The sequence below is a fragment of the Labrus mixtus genome, chromosome 8, assembly GCF_963584025.1.
Source record: "Labrus mixtus chromosome 8, fLabMix1.1, whole genome shotgun sequence".
In the NCBI taxonomy this organism is placed as follows: domain Eukaryota; kingdom Metazoa; phylum Chordata; class Actinopteri; order Labriformes; family Labridae; genus Labrus; species Labrus mixtus.
The window spans coordinates 9,537,065-9,558,557 of record NC_083619.1 but is presented as its reverse complement, the minus strand read 5'-3'; the positions used below and the strand labels follow the sequence as shown (position 1 = coordinate 9,558,557).

At 40.6% G+C, this 21,493-nt stretch overlaps 2 protein-coding genes across 2 annotated transcripts; one reads left to right on the top strand and one right to left on the bottom strand.

Moving 5' to 3' along the window:
* Nucleotides 1–7,392: 7,392 nt before the first annotated feature.
* On the top strand, nt 7,393–9,878 carry LOC132978358 (transcription factor Sox-14). Its single transcript, XM_061043495.1, has one exon. It carries the CDS (start codon nt 7,980–7,982, stop codon nt 8,697–8,699), a length of 720 nt encoding a protein of 239 aa, XP_060899478.1. The 5' UTR covers nt 7,393–7,979; the 3' UTR covers nt 8,700–9,878.
* Nucleotides 9,879–12,222: 2,344 nt separating this feature from the next.
* selenof (selenoprotein F) lies at nt 12,223–21,334 on the bottom strand. The gene is made up of 5 exons (XM_061043497.1): nt 21,185–21,334; nt 17,354–17,521; nt 14,813–14,876; nt 13,619–13,668; nt 12,223–13,404 (listed from the first exon to the last, which is right to left on the bottom strand). Exons 1-5 carry the CDS (start codon nt 21,230–21,232, stop codon nt 13,273–13,275), a joined length of 462 nt encoding a protein of 153 aa, XP_060899480.1. The 5' UTR covers nt 21,233–21,334; the 3' UTR covers nt 12,223–13,272.
* Nucleotides 21,335–21,493: the final 159 nt, after the last annotated feature.

Sequence of the window (21,493 nt, the reverse complement as noted above, 5' to 3'; positions counted from 1 at the left end):
GTTTCACCCCGCTAACCACAACAGCTTCCGATGACGCAAAACTAATATTTTTGCGTCATCGGAAGCTCCTTTTCAGATGTAGAAATACAAAGATTTCCCATCTCAGGGGGAATGAGGGCGGGATGCACGACCATTCAAAAATACTACCAGGTTTCTAATGATACAAAGCTTTATGCAAATGGGTGAAGTATACCTTTAATCATTTCATAGTATTCATTCAGTTAGTGATTTCTGTGTGTATAAATGGACTGCTGCTTTAGGTTTGATAAAAACTAAATTATCAGAACGTTCGTGATAAGTTTGATATTATACATTATAGAAATACATAATACAATCTTTTTTGAACACATGAAATTACACCGTAATTTGCTTTGGTTAAAAATATTTTCCAAATGACTGCTTATGGTATGAGTGTAAACCAGACATGATTTGTTATCAATCCAGTAACTTAAATTCAAATATTGACAATATAAAATAAAAATCTAACAGAATCTAAACCAAACAAAATGATTCCTCATTTTAATTTAACTCCTGTTATCCTGTCTCTTCACAGCAGATCATTCCCCCCTCTCTGATCAAGCTGAGTTGTTCTGCTTCCTAATTATTAGCCATGATATGAATGTTAAGGTTTCAGTTTAAATCAAACCCCAAAGCACAGACTGGCACAGGTATACAATGTAAAAAAAAAACTGTTTAATGTTCTAAAGAGCAGGCAATGAAGGCAGGGAGCTGGCTGGCCAGAAAAATAATCCACAAAGTGACGCAGGAAACTCAGGCGAAGTAACTGGAGAACAGCGAGGCACACCGGAGTACCTGAACACAAGAAAATACAGGTAAGAACAAAAAAACATCCAGAGCTCAAAAACACACTGTGAAATATGCAGCTCAATAAATCACAGGAATGGTCACTTGGAGACACTACCGAACAAGACTGACTTATCTGGAAGAGTAGTGGAGTGAATACAGGCTTTTATAGAAAAGATGATAGTTGAGTGGAGCCAGGTGTGCCTCGTCTGTTGCTAAGTGGAGAAGCCAGCCACCCCGCCACTCACATACCTGCAGGAGAAAGGAAACAGAAAGGGGAGGTGGAGAAAGAGAAGGAAAGAGAGAACAATTACAAAAAACCCTACAGCTAAACCAAAACCAAACAGAACCATCACAATGAACCTCGTAAAGCTCATTGTAACAAGATAATAAGTCCAAGTACTTACTTTAAAATGGTTCTTACACTTTGAACTCCACTTGTGTCTTTCAGAAACGTCACAGATTCTGAGTCAGATCACTTAAGTGTGTAACTCGGGCATTAAAAGACGCACAGTCAACATCAGTACAGTGTAAAAAGTTTGTCATGTGTTCAGATTATGTCCATTTTTAACATCAGAGTCAAGTATTCAGAGATCATATTTAGCTTCAAAATGTGTTAAATGCCTGAGAGGCATGATAAAAAAAAAAAAAGTGAGCGCCAACTTGTAGCCCCTGGTTCAGTTTCCCTACGCCTCCATATTCACCCCATCATCACCTCCTTAACCAGGATGTCATTTAAAGTAAAGCAGCCGCCTGCTTAGCCGGCACCTTTCACTTCTCAAGCAGCACTTAATTTACTGCAGGACATTTTAAATCTCTGCCTCTGTGGCTCTGAGTCGCTGACAAATGCCTGGTTGCAAATGTATCTCATTGACTGCTGACTCGGTTGTATTACAAGCCTGCTGATAGGGGGGCTGCTGCAGTAATGTGGCCCTCAGGTTTATCCTCAGATGTTTGGGAAGTGTATTAATTTAGTTTAGATGGGGCTGTATGAAAGCGTAGTGGCAGGCAGAAGACTCACAACCTCCGGGGATTGAAGCTATCTGCACCCCAGCCAAAGCATATTCCAGCATCAATGTGTCAGAGGAAAGATATTAAACCAGCTTTACTTTTCCTAAGTATCATGAGAATAAGCACAAGATTTAGTGAAATCCCTCCACAGAGCTCTGAAAATCTCCAGGATTTTCCCCCTGAAATGTTTCCTTATGGACCGCTCAGAAGTGTCAGAAACTCTTTTGGGACTTGAATGCAGTTTTTTTTAGGGGGCTGTATTTATATGGAGCTGAAATGACAAAATTTGAAGTATGAGTGCATCTGAACTTTTCACATAATAAGATGGAAACCCATTAATCAGTTCACTAGCATACAGTGAAGTGATTCCAGTGTGTAGGAATGGGAGTGTGAGTCCATGCTGATGTGCAGAAGAGAAAAACAAACTATAAAACCTGACGGAGACTGAGCATACCCACAAAACCACCCCAGCTTTCAATTAAAAACAAAAAAGTCTGTCTCCTCTGGCCAAAACCTACTTAATCACTTATTTAGGTATCAACAATTCCTTTATTTTTCCAAATCTTTTGCCTACCTCTGACTGTGTTCATCATGAAGATAGTGCTAGCTCTGGTATACATACAAATACTATACTAGTATGCAAAATCAATATTTAGCAAATCTGATGAATATATCAACGTTAAGAGAGATGCTATTCCTCATTTAACTCTTTTGACTGCAACAAAGGGACGTGAAGTGTTTACAGTGATGAAGGACTGCAACACAAATGATTGGTTTATCAATTTATTTGTTGATTATATACTGTAGAGCAAGACCACTGGTATCAATTTACATATGCATCCTGGTGGAGGAAGATGGTACTGGTGTGACAGTCTGGTACTGGTGTGACAGTCTGGTACTGGTGTGACAGTCTGGTATCGGTGTGACAGTCTGGTACTGGTGTGGCAGTCTGGTACTGGTGTGACAGTCTGGTATCGGTGTGACAGTCTGGTACTGGTGTGGCAGTCTGGTACTGGTGTGACAGTCTGGTATCGGTGTGACAGTCTGGTACTGGTGTGACAGTCTGGTACTGGTGTGGCAGTCTGGTACTGGTGTGACAGTCTGGTATCGGTGTGACAGTCTGGTACTGGTGTGGCAGTCTGGTATCGGTGTGACAGTCTGGTATCGGTGTGACAGTCTGGTACTGGTGTGGCAGTCTGGTATCGTTGTGACAGTCTGGTATCGTTGTGACAGTCTGGTACTGGTGTGGCAGTCTGGTACCGGTGTGACAGTCTGGTACTGGTGTGGCAGTCTGGTACTGGTGTGACAGTCTGGTAGCAGTGTGACAGTCTGGTAGCAGTGTGACAGTCTGGTACTGGTGTGACAGTCTGGTAGCAGTGTGACAGTCTGGTAGCAGTGTGACAGTCTGGTACCGGTGTGACAGTCTGGTACCAGTGTGACAGTCGCGCAGTACATGTCGCTGGCCCCCTGGTGGTATGCCATTGGCCATGTCACTAGCCCATGAACTAATGGCATATATGCCACTTAACAAAAGCAAACATGTTGAACATGCCAGATGCCACATTGTGATCTCGCTGTCACTCAAGAGACCTGACAATGGTAATGTGAGCTAGCCAAAGGTATAGCGAGCTACCTAATGTTAATTTTGGCTAAGAACGACTGGAGTGGAACGCTAATGTTAGCCGTTGTCAGTTAGCTGTTGGTACCCCATTTGACATCTGTTGAAAAAAGAACCTGTGACCTGCCTGATTCATTATGAATTGTCTTTCGAACTACTTATCAATTACATATCTGTAAGATTCCCTACGTTTATAAGATTTGCAAACTTGGAACACCTTGAGCAGCATAATAACAGCATTTTAGCTTCCCCTCCAGAGCGTAACGTCAGAGGGAAAGTGACCTTTGCAAATACATCAGGTCAACATTGTACTTGTATGCTTGAAATGACTTCAGCTTGACAAAGATTGATCTCCAGTGAACACAAGTTTATTTAGGATACGTAAACAGCTCTGCCAATAATTACTCGGGTAATCAATACAGTAAATTAGTAGGAAACATCAGCATTTTTTTCTCCATCCTTGACTTGATAGATTCTTTTCTTGTTGGACGTTGGCACACACCCCAGGCCTGGGCGCCCAGCCTGCTTCCCTGTGTCGTCTTTCATTTCCTTTTCACCCCCAGGTCTTTCTGTACCTGTCAATTTCTTTCTACAGTGTGACTCCTTAATCCACCTGAGTGCATGGAGGACAGTTTTGACATAAGAAGAAAAGATAGACTCCTAAGGAGAGGACCAGTATCTTTAGAGCCCTGGGGATAACCGGATTATGACGGCCATTTTGTGCTGCTGGCAGTTTTTCTTATTACTCGGTCCCCCCCACCCCCCACCCTCTCCCCCTCTCTCCACATCCACCACCCACTCACCCTCCCCATCTCTCCAGAGCTGAAATGCTGCCCTTTCTTAGAAGTCACACCAAACAATGAAAAGTACACACAAAAACAGATTCTGTTTTTCCGCAACGACAAAAAAGCTGAAATGTCTGAGTGGGATAAAAACAAACGATAGTTCTCGTTTGTGATAAACAGATTTCTCCACGCTGCTCTTCAGGTTCTCTGATGTTGTCACTGTCTTTCTCCTCACTCTTTTAAGCTCGGGCAAAAAGGGGCTCCTTTGTTAAACTGCACATCACATGGGGTTTTTCCCATCTACATGTCACATTTTTAAAAACATGGACTCACATCTGTACACAAATGTAGAAGAAGAAAATGACATAGTTTGAAATGTAGTGTGAGGCTATTTATCATAAACGTGGTCTGAGAATGATGTACAGATATGACCTGTTTTAAAAGGAAGTTGTCTTTTCTGGTCCACTAGCTTCATCATTTCCCAGATGAAGGCAGTGTGGATTGCTGCTGCTTGTCTTTCTGAACTATTTCATCAGACTTTAGTGATTTTGGCTTTTGTAAAACATTTTTACAATTGTACATTTTTCTTTCAATCTAAAGAATTGTTTGTGGATGTTTATCTTTTTTTGGGGGGGGAGGAGTTGCCATCATGCAGCTTTTTGGCCTACTTTTCAGTGTTCACCTGAAGAGGATCCATGGATAGTGACAAATGTTGTGATTATTGAAATATTTTGTAGCGTGGATTAAGTGTGCAGGCTTTCCTCCATTGAACTCATCATTGTCTCTGTGTGGTGGTGAGTTCCTCCTGCGTGCCAGGCCTGAACCTACACAGCAGCAGATAACAGCACAGCTATGAGGACACAGATCAACTGTCTGACCCCCGCTGCCAATCACTTTATCCCTCCGGCCGGTCTGCTTGGTGAAAACCCGGAGGAAAAAACACTCTCTGGAAACATCTTATCACCTCCAGCACTGATGCGACGTGCACCTCTGGATCTTTTATGTCCATTTATTTTCCCCTGGAGGAGGCCCACCGTGCCTCCGGTAGTGGGAGGTAAATGAAAGAAAGGCCTCCTCCTTGCTGGTGCGCTGATATCTAAGTTTATCTCTGCTACCACAACCTAAACCCAGAGCTTCATCTAACCAGCACCGCTCTGTGGATTAAGAAACACATCATGTTTCTGTCATGGTAATAATTATTTTTGTTGAAGACATGTCTGTGCCTTAGAGAGGCCTGGGAGCTTCCACTCAGACCACCAATGGTATTGAATGAAGACACTTCATTCACTCAGAGAAGCTGAGTAAAAAAAACAAAAAACACAAAGTCATTTAATCTTGAGTTATACTTAGACAGCTCTCTGTCTATGTTATTCCAATAACCAACAGTTGGCTGAATCACAGATTCAATCTGATAAAATACCTTCATTAACAAAACCGTAACAACCAGCCGGGGAAAGAAAATCATAGAGGTGATGTATCGATTTTGTAGAGCTGCTTGAAAACATATTGGTTCGTATTAGAAATCTTATCTCGGCATCATGGGGAGGAATTTTAATGAGGGATTGTGTCAGGTTTGGGGTCGAGCTTTAAAAAAGAGATTTTGCAAACAAAGATTGAGGTGAGTCAAGAGTATTAGTCCAATGATGCATGGTCGACACCTTCTGTATTTAAGAGGGGATTTACAATTTTTGCAAGTTTAGAGGACAAACATTCTACACTAAGAGAAACCTCTTATATTTGGGGTGCTGGATATCCTAGCGGTTATGTTGCACGTCGTATGCACACAGTCCTCATCACAGCAGCATTGGGCTCGAATCCGACCTCGGCCCTTTGCTGCATGTCATCCCCAACTCCCTTCTCCCAACATTTCCTGTCTCTCTTCAGCTCTCATCTAAAAAAGATGATTTCAAAATATCTTGAAATAATACAGGAAGACACCTCTAAAACTTAAAGTCTGAATATGAATTTTCAGCCTGTTTTCCAAAGTTTTCTCCCTGGCAGATTTGGAAGGGCCTTGAAAAAAACGTAGATACGGCTCAAGAAGTATGTGTTGATTACCAAGCCAAAGATACCGTCTTTATGTTACTTTGCACGCAACCTAATTATACTCTCTTTTGAGAATGAAGAAACCTAAATGTTTTCACATTAAGGAGGGCTGAAATTCGAAAAAAAAAAAGGACTGGAAGATTTGAATCAATGATCAGAAAAGCAGCAGATTCATTGAATAAGTGACACCTGATAACTGCAGCTCTAATTCAGAACCTTACATTGGGTAATAAATAATTGGGTAATAATGTGCCGTTTTGTTTGTTTGTTTTGGGTTTTTGCTTTTCAGAGCATTTCCTTTGAAAACGTGCTCAATGTTCAGTTAATCAAATTAGTAACTTCATTAAGACCATCTTTATGATTATGGGGTCTCCTGGCTCACGCTACAACCTTGTTTTTTTGTTGACGGATGTTCCAGCAACTTCTTCTGACTTCTTAAGAGGACTTGTGTAATTCTTAATGAGGCATGTAATGAGCTGCAGGGCATCTTCCACAACTCTTTCAAAAATCCTTTACCTTCTATGTCCTGCTTGTATTAGTATATTAATTGAGTTATTTCAGTCATGTGTTGTTGAGTTAGGTGAAATTGAGAATTTTCTGTTTTACTAACCCATCTGTAATGCCGTTAGGGACGTACTTTTTAGAAACATTTCTTCCATTAATGTTGTTTTATTCTTATTTAAGATTAAGATTAAGATATACTTTATTAATATCAAGAGGGGAAATTCAGTTTTACACTCTGGTATTGAGACATGCTGCACACACATGCACCAACATCCTATGGACATGCACTAATGGAGAGTTGTCAGGGTGAGGGGGCTGCTCACAGCGAGCGCTCAAGGGCACCTCAGGAAGTAAACTGCTACTTCTCCAGCTACCATACCAATTTTTAGACTTGGTCCGCACCGGGACATGAACCGCAACTCAAGTCCCTACAGATAGGCTACTGCCGCCACACACATTGTTGGATGATTATGAAAAACTTTAGTTGTGCTAAAGAAGAGGAACCTTTTATGTAGCAGATTTTATCTGCAAAGCTTACGAGAAAAGACAGAATACACTATTTAAGACTGAGCTGTTTAAAAGGAGCATGCAACTTCTGTAATGCTATGAATTGTTGAACCACTGCAACTGAAATCCTGGTGTCTTATAAACCCATGAGGATTGGGCACTGTGTGTGCATGAAAAATAAAATACAATCAATCAATCATGTATTAGGCATCATAGACTTTCTTCCTCGGTTTCCTGCCCGCTATGCATCTTTGGAGACTGAGCTGTCAGTAAAGGGTTGAAGGAGGGAGTCCCTCAGAAATGTACAGTCACTTTTTGTGAAGGGATTAGTGCTCTCTCTCATTCCCATTGGCTTTGCCCGCCGTGACAGCGGTGTGGAGAAGAGTGGCTGACATGCCGAGCATCATCCATAACAAGCTTCCAACCTGCTCCTGTGTGACTCCCATTCATGTGCCGTAGCTTTGCACTTTATGTGCTTTTTAGTTCCACTTTGTTCAAATACTTCAGTAAATAGGAAACATCTTGTCTTCTCCTTTATTTTTTTCTTACCAAAGACACTAAAAGTTATTCTGAAATTTGAGCCTATCTTTAAGAATCCTTCGCCAATTTTCCTTTTACGCACGAGTGGACCATGCGCTTTTTTGGAGAGGTGACATCTTTAAAGTAGGATCTGTGTTTTGTTGATTTGCGTGACATTTTCTGAAATGGCAAAACCCTTAGATCACATCAAAAGACCGATGAACGCCTTCATGGTTTGGTCCAGAGGCCAGAGGAGAAAGATGGCCCAGGAAAACCCAAAGATGCACAACTCTGAGATCAGCAAGAGGCTCGGCGCGGAGTGGAAGCTGCTCTCCGACCTAGAGAAACGTCCGTACATCGACGAGGCCAAGAGGCTGCGGGCTCAGCACATGAAGGAACACCCGGACTACAAGTACCGACCCCGGAGAAAACCCAAGAGCCTCCTGAAGAGGGACCGATTCCTTTTCCCCCTGCCCTCTTTGCTCGGAGACGCAGCGGAGCAGTTGAAGGGATTTTCCATGGACTCCTTTCTTGTCCCCGGGGATAAAGCCCGAGCTCTTCTGGTTCCCTCCTCTTCATCCTCCTCTTCATCATTCTCCCTGTTGGAACCGGTGGCGCAGTTCAGCAGCGGAGCTGTCCCGCACACTCTGGCTGCCGGCGCTCTGCCCTTCAGCGCGCACACCTTTGGATACCAGACTGGGGGAATTGGGGGTCTGGCTTGCCCCGGACAGCACACCCACACTCACACCCACCCGTCCCCCTCTGGCCCGGGATATGTGGTTCCGTGTAACTGTAGCGCCTGGTCTACCCCCAGTTTACAGCCTCAGGTAGCGTATATTCTCTTCCCTGGAGGGATGACCAAGAGCGGCATGGATTCGTACTCCTCAGCCGGCTCCAGCGTGTGACAGGCGGGACACACTTGGAAAGGCGTTGAAAAGTTTGCATACAGACCTTCGACATTTACAATGCCAAAGACCCGGGCTAAATAAAGTGTAACGGAGTATCAGAGACTATGTGTTTAGAAATATATTTAATACATCTCAAAATGCCAGATGTTGCTTTTTTCTTAGCCTACTGCTGAGCCCCAAAGAAACAACAAGTTCATACATAACTCTTTAGTCTAAATGCAGAACACAGATTTTGGAAAATTTCCAAAAACCTTTTTTAATGTTTTGAGAAAAAATACATTTGAAACAGTCCAAAATAAAATAAATGAGGCTCACATATAACGTGTATTAATGATTGGATATTTAAGAAAAAAGGTGTTCATGACATTATTTTCAGTAAACACATAATGAAGTCAAATGTTCCCCTTTTTTATTCTTACGTTGTTACACATAGGCAGTAACACTTGTGTTCTTCAGTGTGTCTGTCTCAATGTGCAGGCCTGTTTTTAATGTTTCTTTTGAATCTGTTTCTTAACATCTTACATAACCAGCAAAGGTTTTCCTTAATTGTCCTTTTATTTCAGACATCACCTGTATTAATACCTGGAGGAAGATGACAGTCAAAGCAGTGTGTCCCTTTGTTCCCTAATTCAAGCTGTTATTCAAACAAGCTGACATATTGAAATGATATTCGTCCTGTAAGCCATTTTACTCAACTGAAAAACTAAACTAGATTAAAATGTTCACCCCGTGTGAGTTTTGTTTGTCTGTATGTGTGAGTGCGGGAACCACAGCCAGAGGCACGATAAGAAAGAATAAATGTTCTCTCCTCCCAAGAGTCTACAAAGTTGAATGAACTTTATTAGTGTTGTTTGTTTCACAGTAAGTAAGAGGAAGTGAGCCCTGTTATTGAAATCAATGGATTAAGTCCAAGTGTATGACAAGTCTTGATTCCGGTCATTTCCAGGATGTATTTTCACGTTTCATTTTACCTGAGGACGGATGAAATAATGTCCTTGACTGGACATGAATCAGGAGTTTTTAATGATGTGTTCATGACCTTAAACCTTGGTCAGAGTTTTCCCTAAACATCTGCTGCTGAAGTGTCCTTGGGTAAAACACCAACTCTTTATTCATCTAAGGGTCTGTTCAAGCAGCTGTGTTCATGACCCTGACCTCTCTCTCCTCACTGTTAATGTGAAAAAGATTTGACATTACAGCTCGTCACACAATTAAAGCGGGCCCTTGAGTCTGTTTCTGTCATTCAACATTTTGAGTCCTGTCACACCTGAGGGTCTCCATTTGCTGAGTCTTTTTGGCTTCCTCCACAATTTTGCCTCATCTCTCCACTGCACGCTGCGTATGTTGTTTCATGTCTTTGTGCAGCGCTGCAGAGCGTTTTCATCCGTGATGTTAAGCATGTCGGACAACTGTGGAATAACTGTGAGGGTGTCCCCCAAAAGTCCATCGATTCTGTTTCCTTTGTTTTTCAAACTGTTGGTACCTGGTGCATCCTTCACCACCACAACTCTCTGCACAACATAGTCCAACCCGTGCATGAGCCAGGTTGCACCCCGCCACCTCCTCTGAGCACTTCCATCAGTACGATGTGTCACTTTTCATTTTCTGCTCATACATCAGCTCACCTTTTGATTTGGTTCTTCTACACCTCAAGTATTAGTTAGCTTCTATTAGTCTTTTGAATGGATACAGACAGCGGACTCCTTCTGGGCTTAATTAGTGCAGCTATTGCCAAGAACAAGTGGCCCATCAAAGACCAGCAGGAGGATATGTTGACTCTTGTTTAGGACTGTGAGACCACCATCCCCGAGATTCACTCATAGCCCCAAACTCATCCTGGGCTCCTCAGGTAGGACAAGACTCTCGTATTTACGCAAAGAAAAGCCCCCTTAAGTTCAGGTGTTAAAAGTACAACCGGTACAAACTGTGACCAGAGAGAAGTCGACTTCACTGTGATGCTGTCGGGTTTGTTTGTGTTCCAGTTTCTGCTCTCAAAAGAGCCTTTGTTCTGTTTTCCGTGATAATAGAAATAATGATACAGCAGGTAGATTGGGAAGTTCTAAGTTCAGGAGTTAGTCACTACTTGTGGTTATGGGGCAATGATAGGTCTCATTTGATCTGTTCATCTGGTCTCGCATTGGGTCTATTAAAGATGTGTACACAACATAGTTCAATGTTCTCTCTGAATATATTTGGTGCATCGTATTAGAATAATATTTAGCAAAAGAGAAAACCAAACCTGGCCTGAGGAAGATCTTGTAGATCCAACCATTGCCAAAATGGCCCTTTAGGAGCTGAACAGTGTGCGGACCTTTTTCTTTAATTTTGCAAATAATCTTTTAAACCAAGAAGGATGATGAGAGCAGCCGGTACCTGTTGGTTTTACACCTAGAAGCCGCCAGAAAAAAAACAAACAGTGAACAAGAGTTCTTTCAGAAAACTGAAAAATAGTAAGGACTCTTTAGAATAAATAAACATTATTTCACAAAGATCGAATGGAAACAAAAAACTCACTTTACTCTGTCGTTTCTGTCATCCTCAAAGTCTTGGTGTTGATGAGTTCATTCTTATCAGTGTTTGCATTAGCAGTGGCGCTTTGTGTCCCATGTAGCCGACAGAGCTTTCTATTTCATTCTGGTGCTGGGCTTACATTACTTCTGGTTTTGCTGAGTGATGTTTGATGCTTTGACATATACACATTGAGCCCTGCACTGTTTGTTATCTCTAGTTGTTTATATTTGGCAGTCTGAATTTAAGGGATTTCAGGGGAATGCATTTGTAAAGGGAGCAAATGATGAAGATGGACCCAAATGAAACCACTTAAAGCCCACATAACCACTCCCTTAATGCTCATGATGTAGATGAGCAAGCTTTTTCAAACGTGTATCTAACGGCTTATGTTGCACCTTTTCATGTGTTCCTTTTTGCTTTTCGGTTACTGAAAGGTTTCTCACAAATCTATGAAACACCCAAACAAGCCTGGGTGAGGATCAACCCGAGAGCGGCAAGACAGATAATCTATACAATCAAATCCAGAAATTTCAACCTCCTACTCAAAAAGGTCTATCAAATGTTTTTTTTCCCTTGCTGTTTAGAGAACACGTGGTAAGAGTCAGACTAATCTATGGTGCAGGAAACCATCATGAGGTATGTAAGGAAGTGAGAAAATATATTTCTTTACATTTGAAAAAGACAGTTTAAGAAAACAGAGTAAACGAAGCCTTTTTAAATATATATATATATATATATACACTGTTTTCATTTAGGAGTTATATTATTTTACCAGAGTAATCCACTTCCCTAGGGGTTTTTTCTCTCACTCCTTTTGTCTTCTTGTAGGCAGGCTGGCCACCTGTTGCAGCACCCTGCTGTAATGTTGTTTGACCACTAGATGTCAGCAAATCCATCTCTTGGGCCTGAGTGTCAGAGAAACATCTTAAACCGGTGCAGTCAGCTGTACAACAATAAAGATTTGAATATGCTTTAAAGACAAAAAAAAAAAAAGCACCCGTCAACAGAATTACCTTCAGACTTTGTTTATTGTTGCATATTTAAACTGTCACCTCACTCGCTCAAAAAAAACAAGCATCCTCAATAAATCCAGTTTCTCTTCAGGGCGGGAGGTTCAGATAAACACAAACATACATCAGACGTCACATTCCAGGCTCTGGTTTACTGTGAGGTCATCACTAACGTGTGCTTCAGTACACTCCTGCATGTGGAGAGCAACTAGGACTCATTCTCACTACAAATCCCATCAGTCACCATTATGAGCGTTATAAAAAAAACAGATATACAAGAATATCAGACAGGAAAAAAAAACTTCATGATGTGCAGAGTAGTCTTTTTCTAAACTCATGGAGCCATGATTTGATTTGATTTATCTCTGACGTTGGATCAATATTCTGGGTGTGCTCTGCGAGTGTGTCTTTTCACACTCACATATCTTATTTGGTCAAATTTAGACAAGAGATTCACATTTTTCTGATACAAAACAGTCATTACAGCAGAAATTTAACCACCATCCATCAAGGCAGATTTGTGTACAAACCGGTAAACAACGTAGCCGTTTTACAAATGAACATTTTCTAATGCTCCTCTAGTTGTCCACAGCCATGCAGATATCTATGGTTAAGAATTGTTTGGTGAGATTTCTGCCCCCAAAAAACTTCAGTAGGGATGAATCTGAAACAAAATTTAAAATGTGATCTTCTGCTGCCATGATTTCTAGAATGAGTGTCTCTCATTGAACATATTTATTATGCAGAATATTATTCCACTGAACACCAGTAATGGGGTTACTCTTTAGTAACAAGGACACTCATTCTGGTAGAAAAAAAGACCTAATGCTGAATATTTGGATGATCATTTTTCTGAGCTGAGAACACCACAAAGAGTAATTTAATGTCTCTGAAGATTGACACAGAAATCTGGGAGACAAATCTGTTAACCTAAGCACTTTAACCAGAAAGTATCTGCATGGCTAGATTACATTAGCGGGTTTGTAATTTGGTTTAACCGACTTTTTAACTATAAAATTAAACAAACAAAAAAGGTTGGTCTCTCATGTCTATATCCGTTCTAATTTCTCACTCAGGAACTCCTCCACGCTGTCTGTGTTCCACTTGAGGATGCTGAGCTCCTCAGCCATGTTCCCGTTATCGTCCAAAAGCTTTAGCACAGGATCTGAGCCTCTCACGTACTGCAGGGTGGGAGGGGGCGAGTGGGAAAGAGAGAAAAAGAGGGAGGGATGTGTTAGGACGGCAGGTTTGCCCTCAATACAACTGAAGAATATGCAGAGAAATATTGGAAAGGCATCTTCTTTGAGATAATGTGATCTGTTTCCAGATGAAGCTGAATGTGTCTAATTACAACACAGTTCATCACAGCATCACAACACAGTTCATCACACCTACCTTGATCTGAAGACCTTTGAACGTCTTTGGCTTCTCGCTCCTGACAAAAGCTGAGCAGATAAAAAAATAAAACACGCCGGTCAGACAAAATGACGATTCATCAATCACTCAATCAGCCTCTCTTTTTTAGCACTGAGTTTTGTAATTAGTGACAACTGCGAAACCTCCTGAGAATGCAGCGTTAACAGCGGCGCAGACAGTTGAGAACACAGGACGGCTCCAGCCGAAGCAAACAAACGACAGCCATATGGCACAGACAGACGTCTTCCCCCCCCCCACCCCCGTCAACGTAACCTGACACTGAATTAACCAAATGTTACACTGAGATGGGAGGTCTGCTCCGGAGGAACAGGTGATAGAAGCACTTCAAAAGCTCTTAACAAGTTCTGACCTCAGACACATCTGCACAAAACACAACAAATCTGTTCTTCATTTTCTTTTTACTTTTTTGACATCAAACCGTTTAAAATGAGTTGTGCTTGAGATGGGTCAAAGCACTTTACACGACCAGATCTTTTACATACTCTATTACATGATTGACCTTACATCATCTGAAAACGACTTCAGGAGAAATCCTGCTTGTTAAGTGGAATTTAGAAGAAGACCTAAGTGGGAGTGTGGAGGTTAAAAAGAGTCTTGTGAAGGTGAAGGTCAGTGTTGTGTTATTATTGTGTTTTCTTTGTTGTCATTATTTTATGGCTGTATCTACTGTTGCACACTGGGAATGCACTGATTGAGAAAAATAGCTCTGATGCTGATGTTATTGTCAAAATAACAATTTAGCTGATTTAAAATCTAATGTGATTCTTGCTTACCGAATGTATATTTTTGTTGCTACTGATTTCCCCGTCTGAGCCATTTGTTTCCAAAAGCAGAAACCTTACAGTGAGATAACTCATGGGGCTTATAGCTCGCCGTATTTCAATCGCAACAGATATGTGTCATCCTGTGCAATCTGTGAATGCTAAATCCTTTGCTGATATGAATCAACAGGGTAACAATCAGCAAATACCGATTGACGTAAATTGGTTGTCACATGTACCTCCATCTGGTTCAAAGCACACAGGTTGGTCGCTGAAGGAGGAACACACTTTAAACCCATTAAATCGAGGAGGAGAGTCTCAGAGAGCATGAGTTCAGATTCAGGACTAAGCTGTTTCTGTATTTCAGAAAAGGTTCCAGTGGAGAACTCACCTTGGACTTGAGGGAACCTCCCCAGTTTTCATCCACACACCTCGAGGATGGCCCCGGCGTAGAGCTGTGTGCAAAGAAACACAATGTAAGGAAGCACATGAGGACACGGAGGTAAGACTCCTGCCCTGGAGGAGTAATTGGATTCAGGCGGACCGATTCATAAACGTGTCCAGGCGACTCCTCGGGGTCATTAAACCGTGAGCCTGTGCATATGGAGCCGAGCTGATGGATGGCGGTTTATGTGGAGCTCACTTGTAATCAAACCCGAGCACCAATATACAATAAGTTAGAGGAAATTGGAGTGTCGTTGCAGTATTTCAAGACGACGCTCTGCTGGAGAGCGGTTAACAGCTTGGCGTGTCAGGTTCACACAGCAAATTTGATCCAGCTTTCAAAGCGGAGATGTTCTCCCCAACTCCTCTCCTCACGGGTTCTCCCTGTAAACAATCCGGCTCTGCTGAAATTCAATTTCCGTGCTTTTCATTTGAGCAAACAGAGCAGAGACGCGACTCTCCAGAGAGCAGGAAACAAATGACAGAAACACTCTGACTGGACTCATTGAAGCATCAGATCATTTCAAAACGCTCCTGGTGAGCTCAACCTCCCGTCGATCAGCGATTTGAAAACCAAAATAAAACATGAAAGTTTGACTTTCTAATCAACTCCAATCCATGGTGTCTCTTCTCTTTGTTACTTTGAAACATCCTAAAACCTTGCTGGCAGAAGCTGATAGAAGTCAGAATTATAACTACAAATCAACCTGACATGTAACAAGGCTTACAAGAAAAACAAGCTTTGATGAAATATAACCACACATTTAATCATTTCAAAATCGATTAGGTTATGTAATCATTTCAAACACGCTGAAGGCATCAAGTCAGACATCCTCTGAAGACTTTTCTTTAACTTAAATGGGGGCTTCCATCCCTAGCTGTTCTAAAAGACCACCTAATTGTTATGTTATCTTCCAAACTCATTAAACTACATTTTTGGTGACTCATGGTCGTTAATGTTTCTCTCGGTGCCAGCAGCGGGAGCAATTCGGGGTTAAGTGTCTTGCCCAAGGACACATCGGACATGTTGCCCAGCTGGGGATCGAACCCTCGACCTTGTAGCACCGGTTGAGAGGCGACGACTCTACCAACTGAGCCACAGCCGCCCATTTTTAAAGTGTTCATAATAATACTAATCCCTTGCTGTGTGACACTGGAGCTCTCTTGTATCATGTAACACAGGTAAAGCTAAGTTAGCATGATCAGCTTATTGCTGTTTTGAAGAATATCATCAAACCTAACCTATTAGAATGAAAAGGTTTAAAGGTTAAAACAGTTCTCGTCTTAATCTGTACACTGTCTTCAAAACTCTCAGAAAGGTTTTACTGCTCTGCAGAAAGATACTGTACAGTGGCACCTTTGAAAGCTGAGGTGCTGCTATGCACAGGGTGCTCTGCAGAGAAGCACACTTTTACAGAAATGTGACTGAAAAGCCCTCCATGCTCAGTGAAACCCACTAATCGGCCAGGCTGCAGAATAAGACATTTCTCAGAGGGTTTAATGGCACGGCACTGATACCAATAGTGAGAGAGAAAGAATTCTCAAGGCAGATAATTGTTGCCGTCGAAGGAGAAAGTGTGCTTAGTGACATTGTCGTTTGTGCTGCTCTCCTTAGAGTGCAGCTGGAGACAGCCAATCGCTCGTCTAACTGACATTTTCCCTCAAATCGTGAGGAGGAAGCAGAGCAATCACTGCGCTAAGTGCCTATCTGAGACAGAGTTATCATCAGGAGGTGTAATGAGGTGCATGCTCCCCTTTTCCAAGGTGCTGTTGCTAGGATACCACACACGCTCTGGGGGCTTTGCTTAATCAAAGAAAAATTACATTGTTTTCCTGCCATCGGTTGACTCAGTGTTTATCCGTCAGAGCCCAGCAGGGACTCCATTTTGAACCTGCTGTAATCACCAGAGCATTGAGCCCTTGCTAACACCTCCTAACTGGTTACAGCGGGGTTGTTACTGCAAAACTTGGGCCCCATGGGGAGTGTTGGGCTGCGGTTAAGGAGCACCGCCTCGAAAGATCAGAGAGAAAGACTGAGACAGACAGTGACAGAGTTTGTGTGTGGCAGCTCGGAGCTGATGCACAGCTGCAATGTGTGTCTTCAACCAGGTTGTCTCAGTAGCAGTTCAAAGACTTGTGGGTGTTATCATGTCAATAAATGTGACACAGTCTGACAGGGAGGTCCCCTGGGTGCTACTAAAATCCACATAGGAGCTTGTTGTCGGTTTAAATTCAGCAAAAATGACAGCAAAGGACCCCACAGTCAATAAAATATATTTTGGGTGTCATCAAAATTGTCAACTTTCAGTCATGCAGCCAAAAATAACAACATGCTTTTCTATTAATCATACTACAGCATGCACTTTCGTTGACCTTGTTTCTTTTCACTATTCGCCATGTTTGTAAACGACACTCCTCACTGGGACTGAATCTAAACAGGTTATCACTCCCTGTTCAGCACTTTTCTGAGCTCAGTTGTTACTCTTACCTTGCGCGCTTCCATCTGGGCCTCCTGCTGACAGCACTGCCCGCAGTCAGGCTGGAGCTTGGTGAGGCTGAACTCCCCGAGTAGGTCACAGGAGCTGCACAGCAGGTTGCTTGAGAAGCCCAGCTCTCTGCATGCTTCAGAAGACAGGTCGGCGCCGTACGCCGAAAGCTGAATGAAGGAGGAAAAATAACAGAGAAAGAGAAAAGGACAAAATAGAAAGGATTGAGTGTGACATGAAACTATAACTGTGATATGACACTATTAGTGTGTGATGTCCAATATTACACTAAGTACTGTGTGCCATGACACTATTACTGTACTTTGACACCATTACTGTGATATATATACTGTGTGATATGACACTATTATTGTGTGATATGACACTATTACCGTGTGATATGACACTATTACTGTGATTTGTCACTATTACTGTGTGATATGACACTATTACTGTGATTTGTCACTATTACTGTGTGATATAATACTATTACTGTGTGATATGACACTATTACTGTGATTTGTCACTATGACTGTGTGATATGACACTATTACTGTGTGATGTCACTATTACTGTGTGATATGACATTATTACTGTGATATGACACTATTAGAGTGATATGACACTTTAACTGTGATATGACACTATTACTGTATGAAATGACACTATTATTGTGATATGACACTATTACTGTGTGATGACACTATTATTGTGATATGACACTATTACTGTGATATGACACTATTACTGTGATTTGACACTATTACTGTGTGATGTCACTATTACTGTGTGGTATGACACTATTACTGTGTGATATGACACTATTACTGTGATTTGTCACTATTACTGTGATATGACACTATTACTGTGATATGACACTAGTACTGTGTGATATGACACTATTATTGCGATATGACACTATTACTGTGTGATATGACACTATTATTGTGTGATATGACACTATTATTGTGATATGACACTATTACTGTGTGATATGACACTATTACTGTGTGATTTGACACTATTGTGATATGACACTATTATTGTGATATGACACTATTACTGTGTGATATGACACTATTACTGTGATTTGTCACTATTACTGTGATATGACACTATTACTGTGATATGACACTAGTACTGTGTGATATGACACTATTATTGCGATATGACACTATTACTGTGTGATATGACACTATTATTGTGTGATATGACACTATTATTGTGATATGACACTATTACTGTGTGATATGACACTATTACTGTGTGATTTGACACTATTGTGATATGACACTATTATTGTGATATGACACTATTACTGTGTGATATGACACTATTACTGTGATTTGTCACTATTACTGTGTGATATGACACTATTACTGTGATTTGTCACTATTACTGTGTGATATAATACTATTACTGTGTGATATGACACTATTACTGTGATTTGTCACAATGACTGTGTGATATGACACTATTACTGTGTGATGTCACTATTACTGTGTGATATGACATTATTACTGTGATATGACACTATTAGAGTGATATGACATTATTACTGTGATTTGTCACTATTACTGTGTGATATAATACTATTACTGTGTGATATGACACTATTACTGTGATATGACACTATTACTGTGATTTGTCACTATGACTGTGTGATATGACACTATTACTGTGATATGACACTATTACTGTGATTTGTCACTATTACTGTGATATGACACTTTAACTGTGATATGACACTATTACTGTGATATGACACTATTACTGTGATATGACACTTTAACTGTGATATGACACTATTACTGTGTGATATGACACTATTACTGTGATATGACACTATTACTGTGATTTGACACTGTTACTGTGATATGACACTTTAACTGTGATATGACACTATTACTGTGATATGACACTATTACTGTGTGATATGACACTATTACTGTGATATGACACTATTACTGTGATTTGACACTATTACTGTGATATGACACTTTTAACTGTGATATGACACTATTACTGTGATATGACACTATTACTGTGATATGACACTATTACTGTGTGATATGACGCTATTACTGTGATATGACACTATTACTGTGATATGACACTATTACTGTGTGATATGACACTATTACTGTGTGATATGACACTATTACTGTGATATGACACTATTACTGTGATATGACACTTTAACTGTGATATGACACTATTACTGTGATATGACACTATTACTGTGTGATATGACACTATTACTGTGATATGACACTATTACTGTGATATGACACTTTAACTGTGATATGACACTATTACTGTGTGATATGACACTATTACTGTGATATGACACTATTACTGTGATATGACACTTTAACTGTGATATGACACTATTACTGTGGTATGACACTATTACTGTGATATGACACTTTAACTGTGATATGACACTATTACTGTGTGATATGACACTATTACTGTGATATGACACTTTAACTGTGATATGACACTTTAACTGTGATATGACACTATTACTGTGATATGACACTATTACTGTGATATGACACTTTAACTGTGATATGACACTATTACTGTGTGATATGACACTATTACTGTGATATGACACTTTAACTGTGATATGACACTTTAACTGTGATATGACACTATTACTGTGATATGACACTATTACTGTGATATGACACTTTAACTGTGATATGACACTATTACTGTGTGATATGACACTATTACTGTGATATGACACTTTAACTGTGATATGACACTTTAACTGTGATATGACACTATTACTGTGATATGACACTTTAACTTTGATATGACACTATTACTGTGATATGACACTATTACTGTGATATGACACTATTACTGTGATATGACACTATTACTGTGATATGACACTTTAACTGTGATATGACACTATTACTGTGCCATATGTATGTAGTCCTTTAAATAATTGAGGATTATCAAATAATGCTGTATCAACCAATAAAACATGCTTAAATGACAATACTACAAAATGGCATGCCTGTCAATGTATTATTTAAGTCCTATGACTAACAGAAAAAAGAACAATTAATATGCTTAGATAGAAAATAATGTTAAATTCAGAAACTGCTGTAAATGGCTGGCGTTTACTTACTAACTAGATTTCTATATTTTAAGGGCAACTTGTTCATTAATAATGTCAGCACTGTTCTTGTGTGATATAATGTACCGTGTTGTGGGAATGTGGGCTTACAGGTAATCAACACATTAAATCATTAACAGGATGATTCATGGTGTATGGATGACATTCAATGTGTAATCAATGTGGGTCAAACTTGTTTCGGTTTCAAGATTCAGGAAACTAGAGTAGGCTACTCTAGAATATGATAATATAGAAATGTTTAAATATATGTGGACAGCTCTCGTCTTGTAGGTAACTTCAGGTGTATAATTAATATAATAAAAGGCTGTGTGTGTGTGTGTGTGTGTGTGTGTGTGTGTGTGTGTCTGTGTGTCTGTGTCTCCTTTACAGAACAGATTTGATATGCACATTTTGAACACCATCAGTCGTAAATAAGAATTGTCCTTCTCCGTCAACACGGACGATTTGACCTACCAGTTAGTTGTAACATATTTTAAACATGGTATAAACAAACACAGCTTCACTTTCTAAACGCAGCTCTCAGGTTTAAGCCACGTCATTTTGAGGCTCCGGGCAAAGCGGCAAACACTGAACGTAACGATGAACATCTGAAACATCTGAAACATCCCTTTCTGCTACTCAAATACCACTCCCCAAAGCTACAACATTATTATTAAGAGTTTAATAAACTCACCGTTTGTAATAAAGAGAGGAGCCACAGGAGATAAACCTCTCCCGACATTTTAGACGCTGCTTTGTTAGCGGAAAGTACTCCAAGGACCCCTGTACTTAAGGAAGGGCTGCCCACATTGCGCCTGACCCTTTAAGTGTCAGGACTGGGCATATATGACTTCAAATACATTCAACATCTGCTAAGATAACATCTAGGAAATGGGTTTTGTTAACGTTTACACAAATATTTATGTTTTAATAATACATTTATATCGCTACATTGCTTCTTCACTTAAGGCATTTTCACCAGTCGACTACAAATATTCTTCCT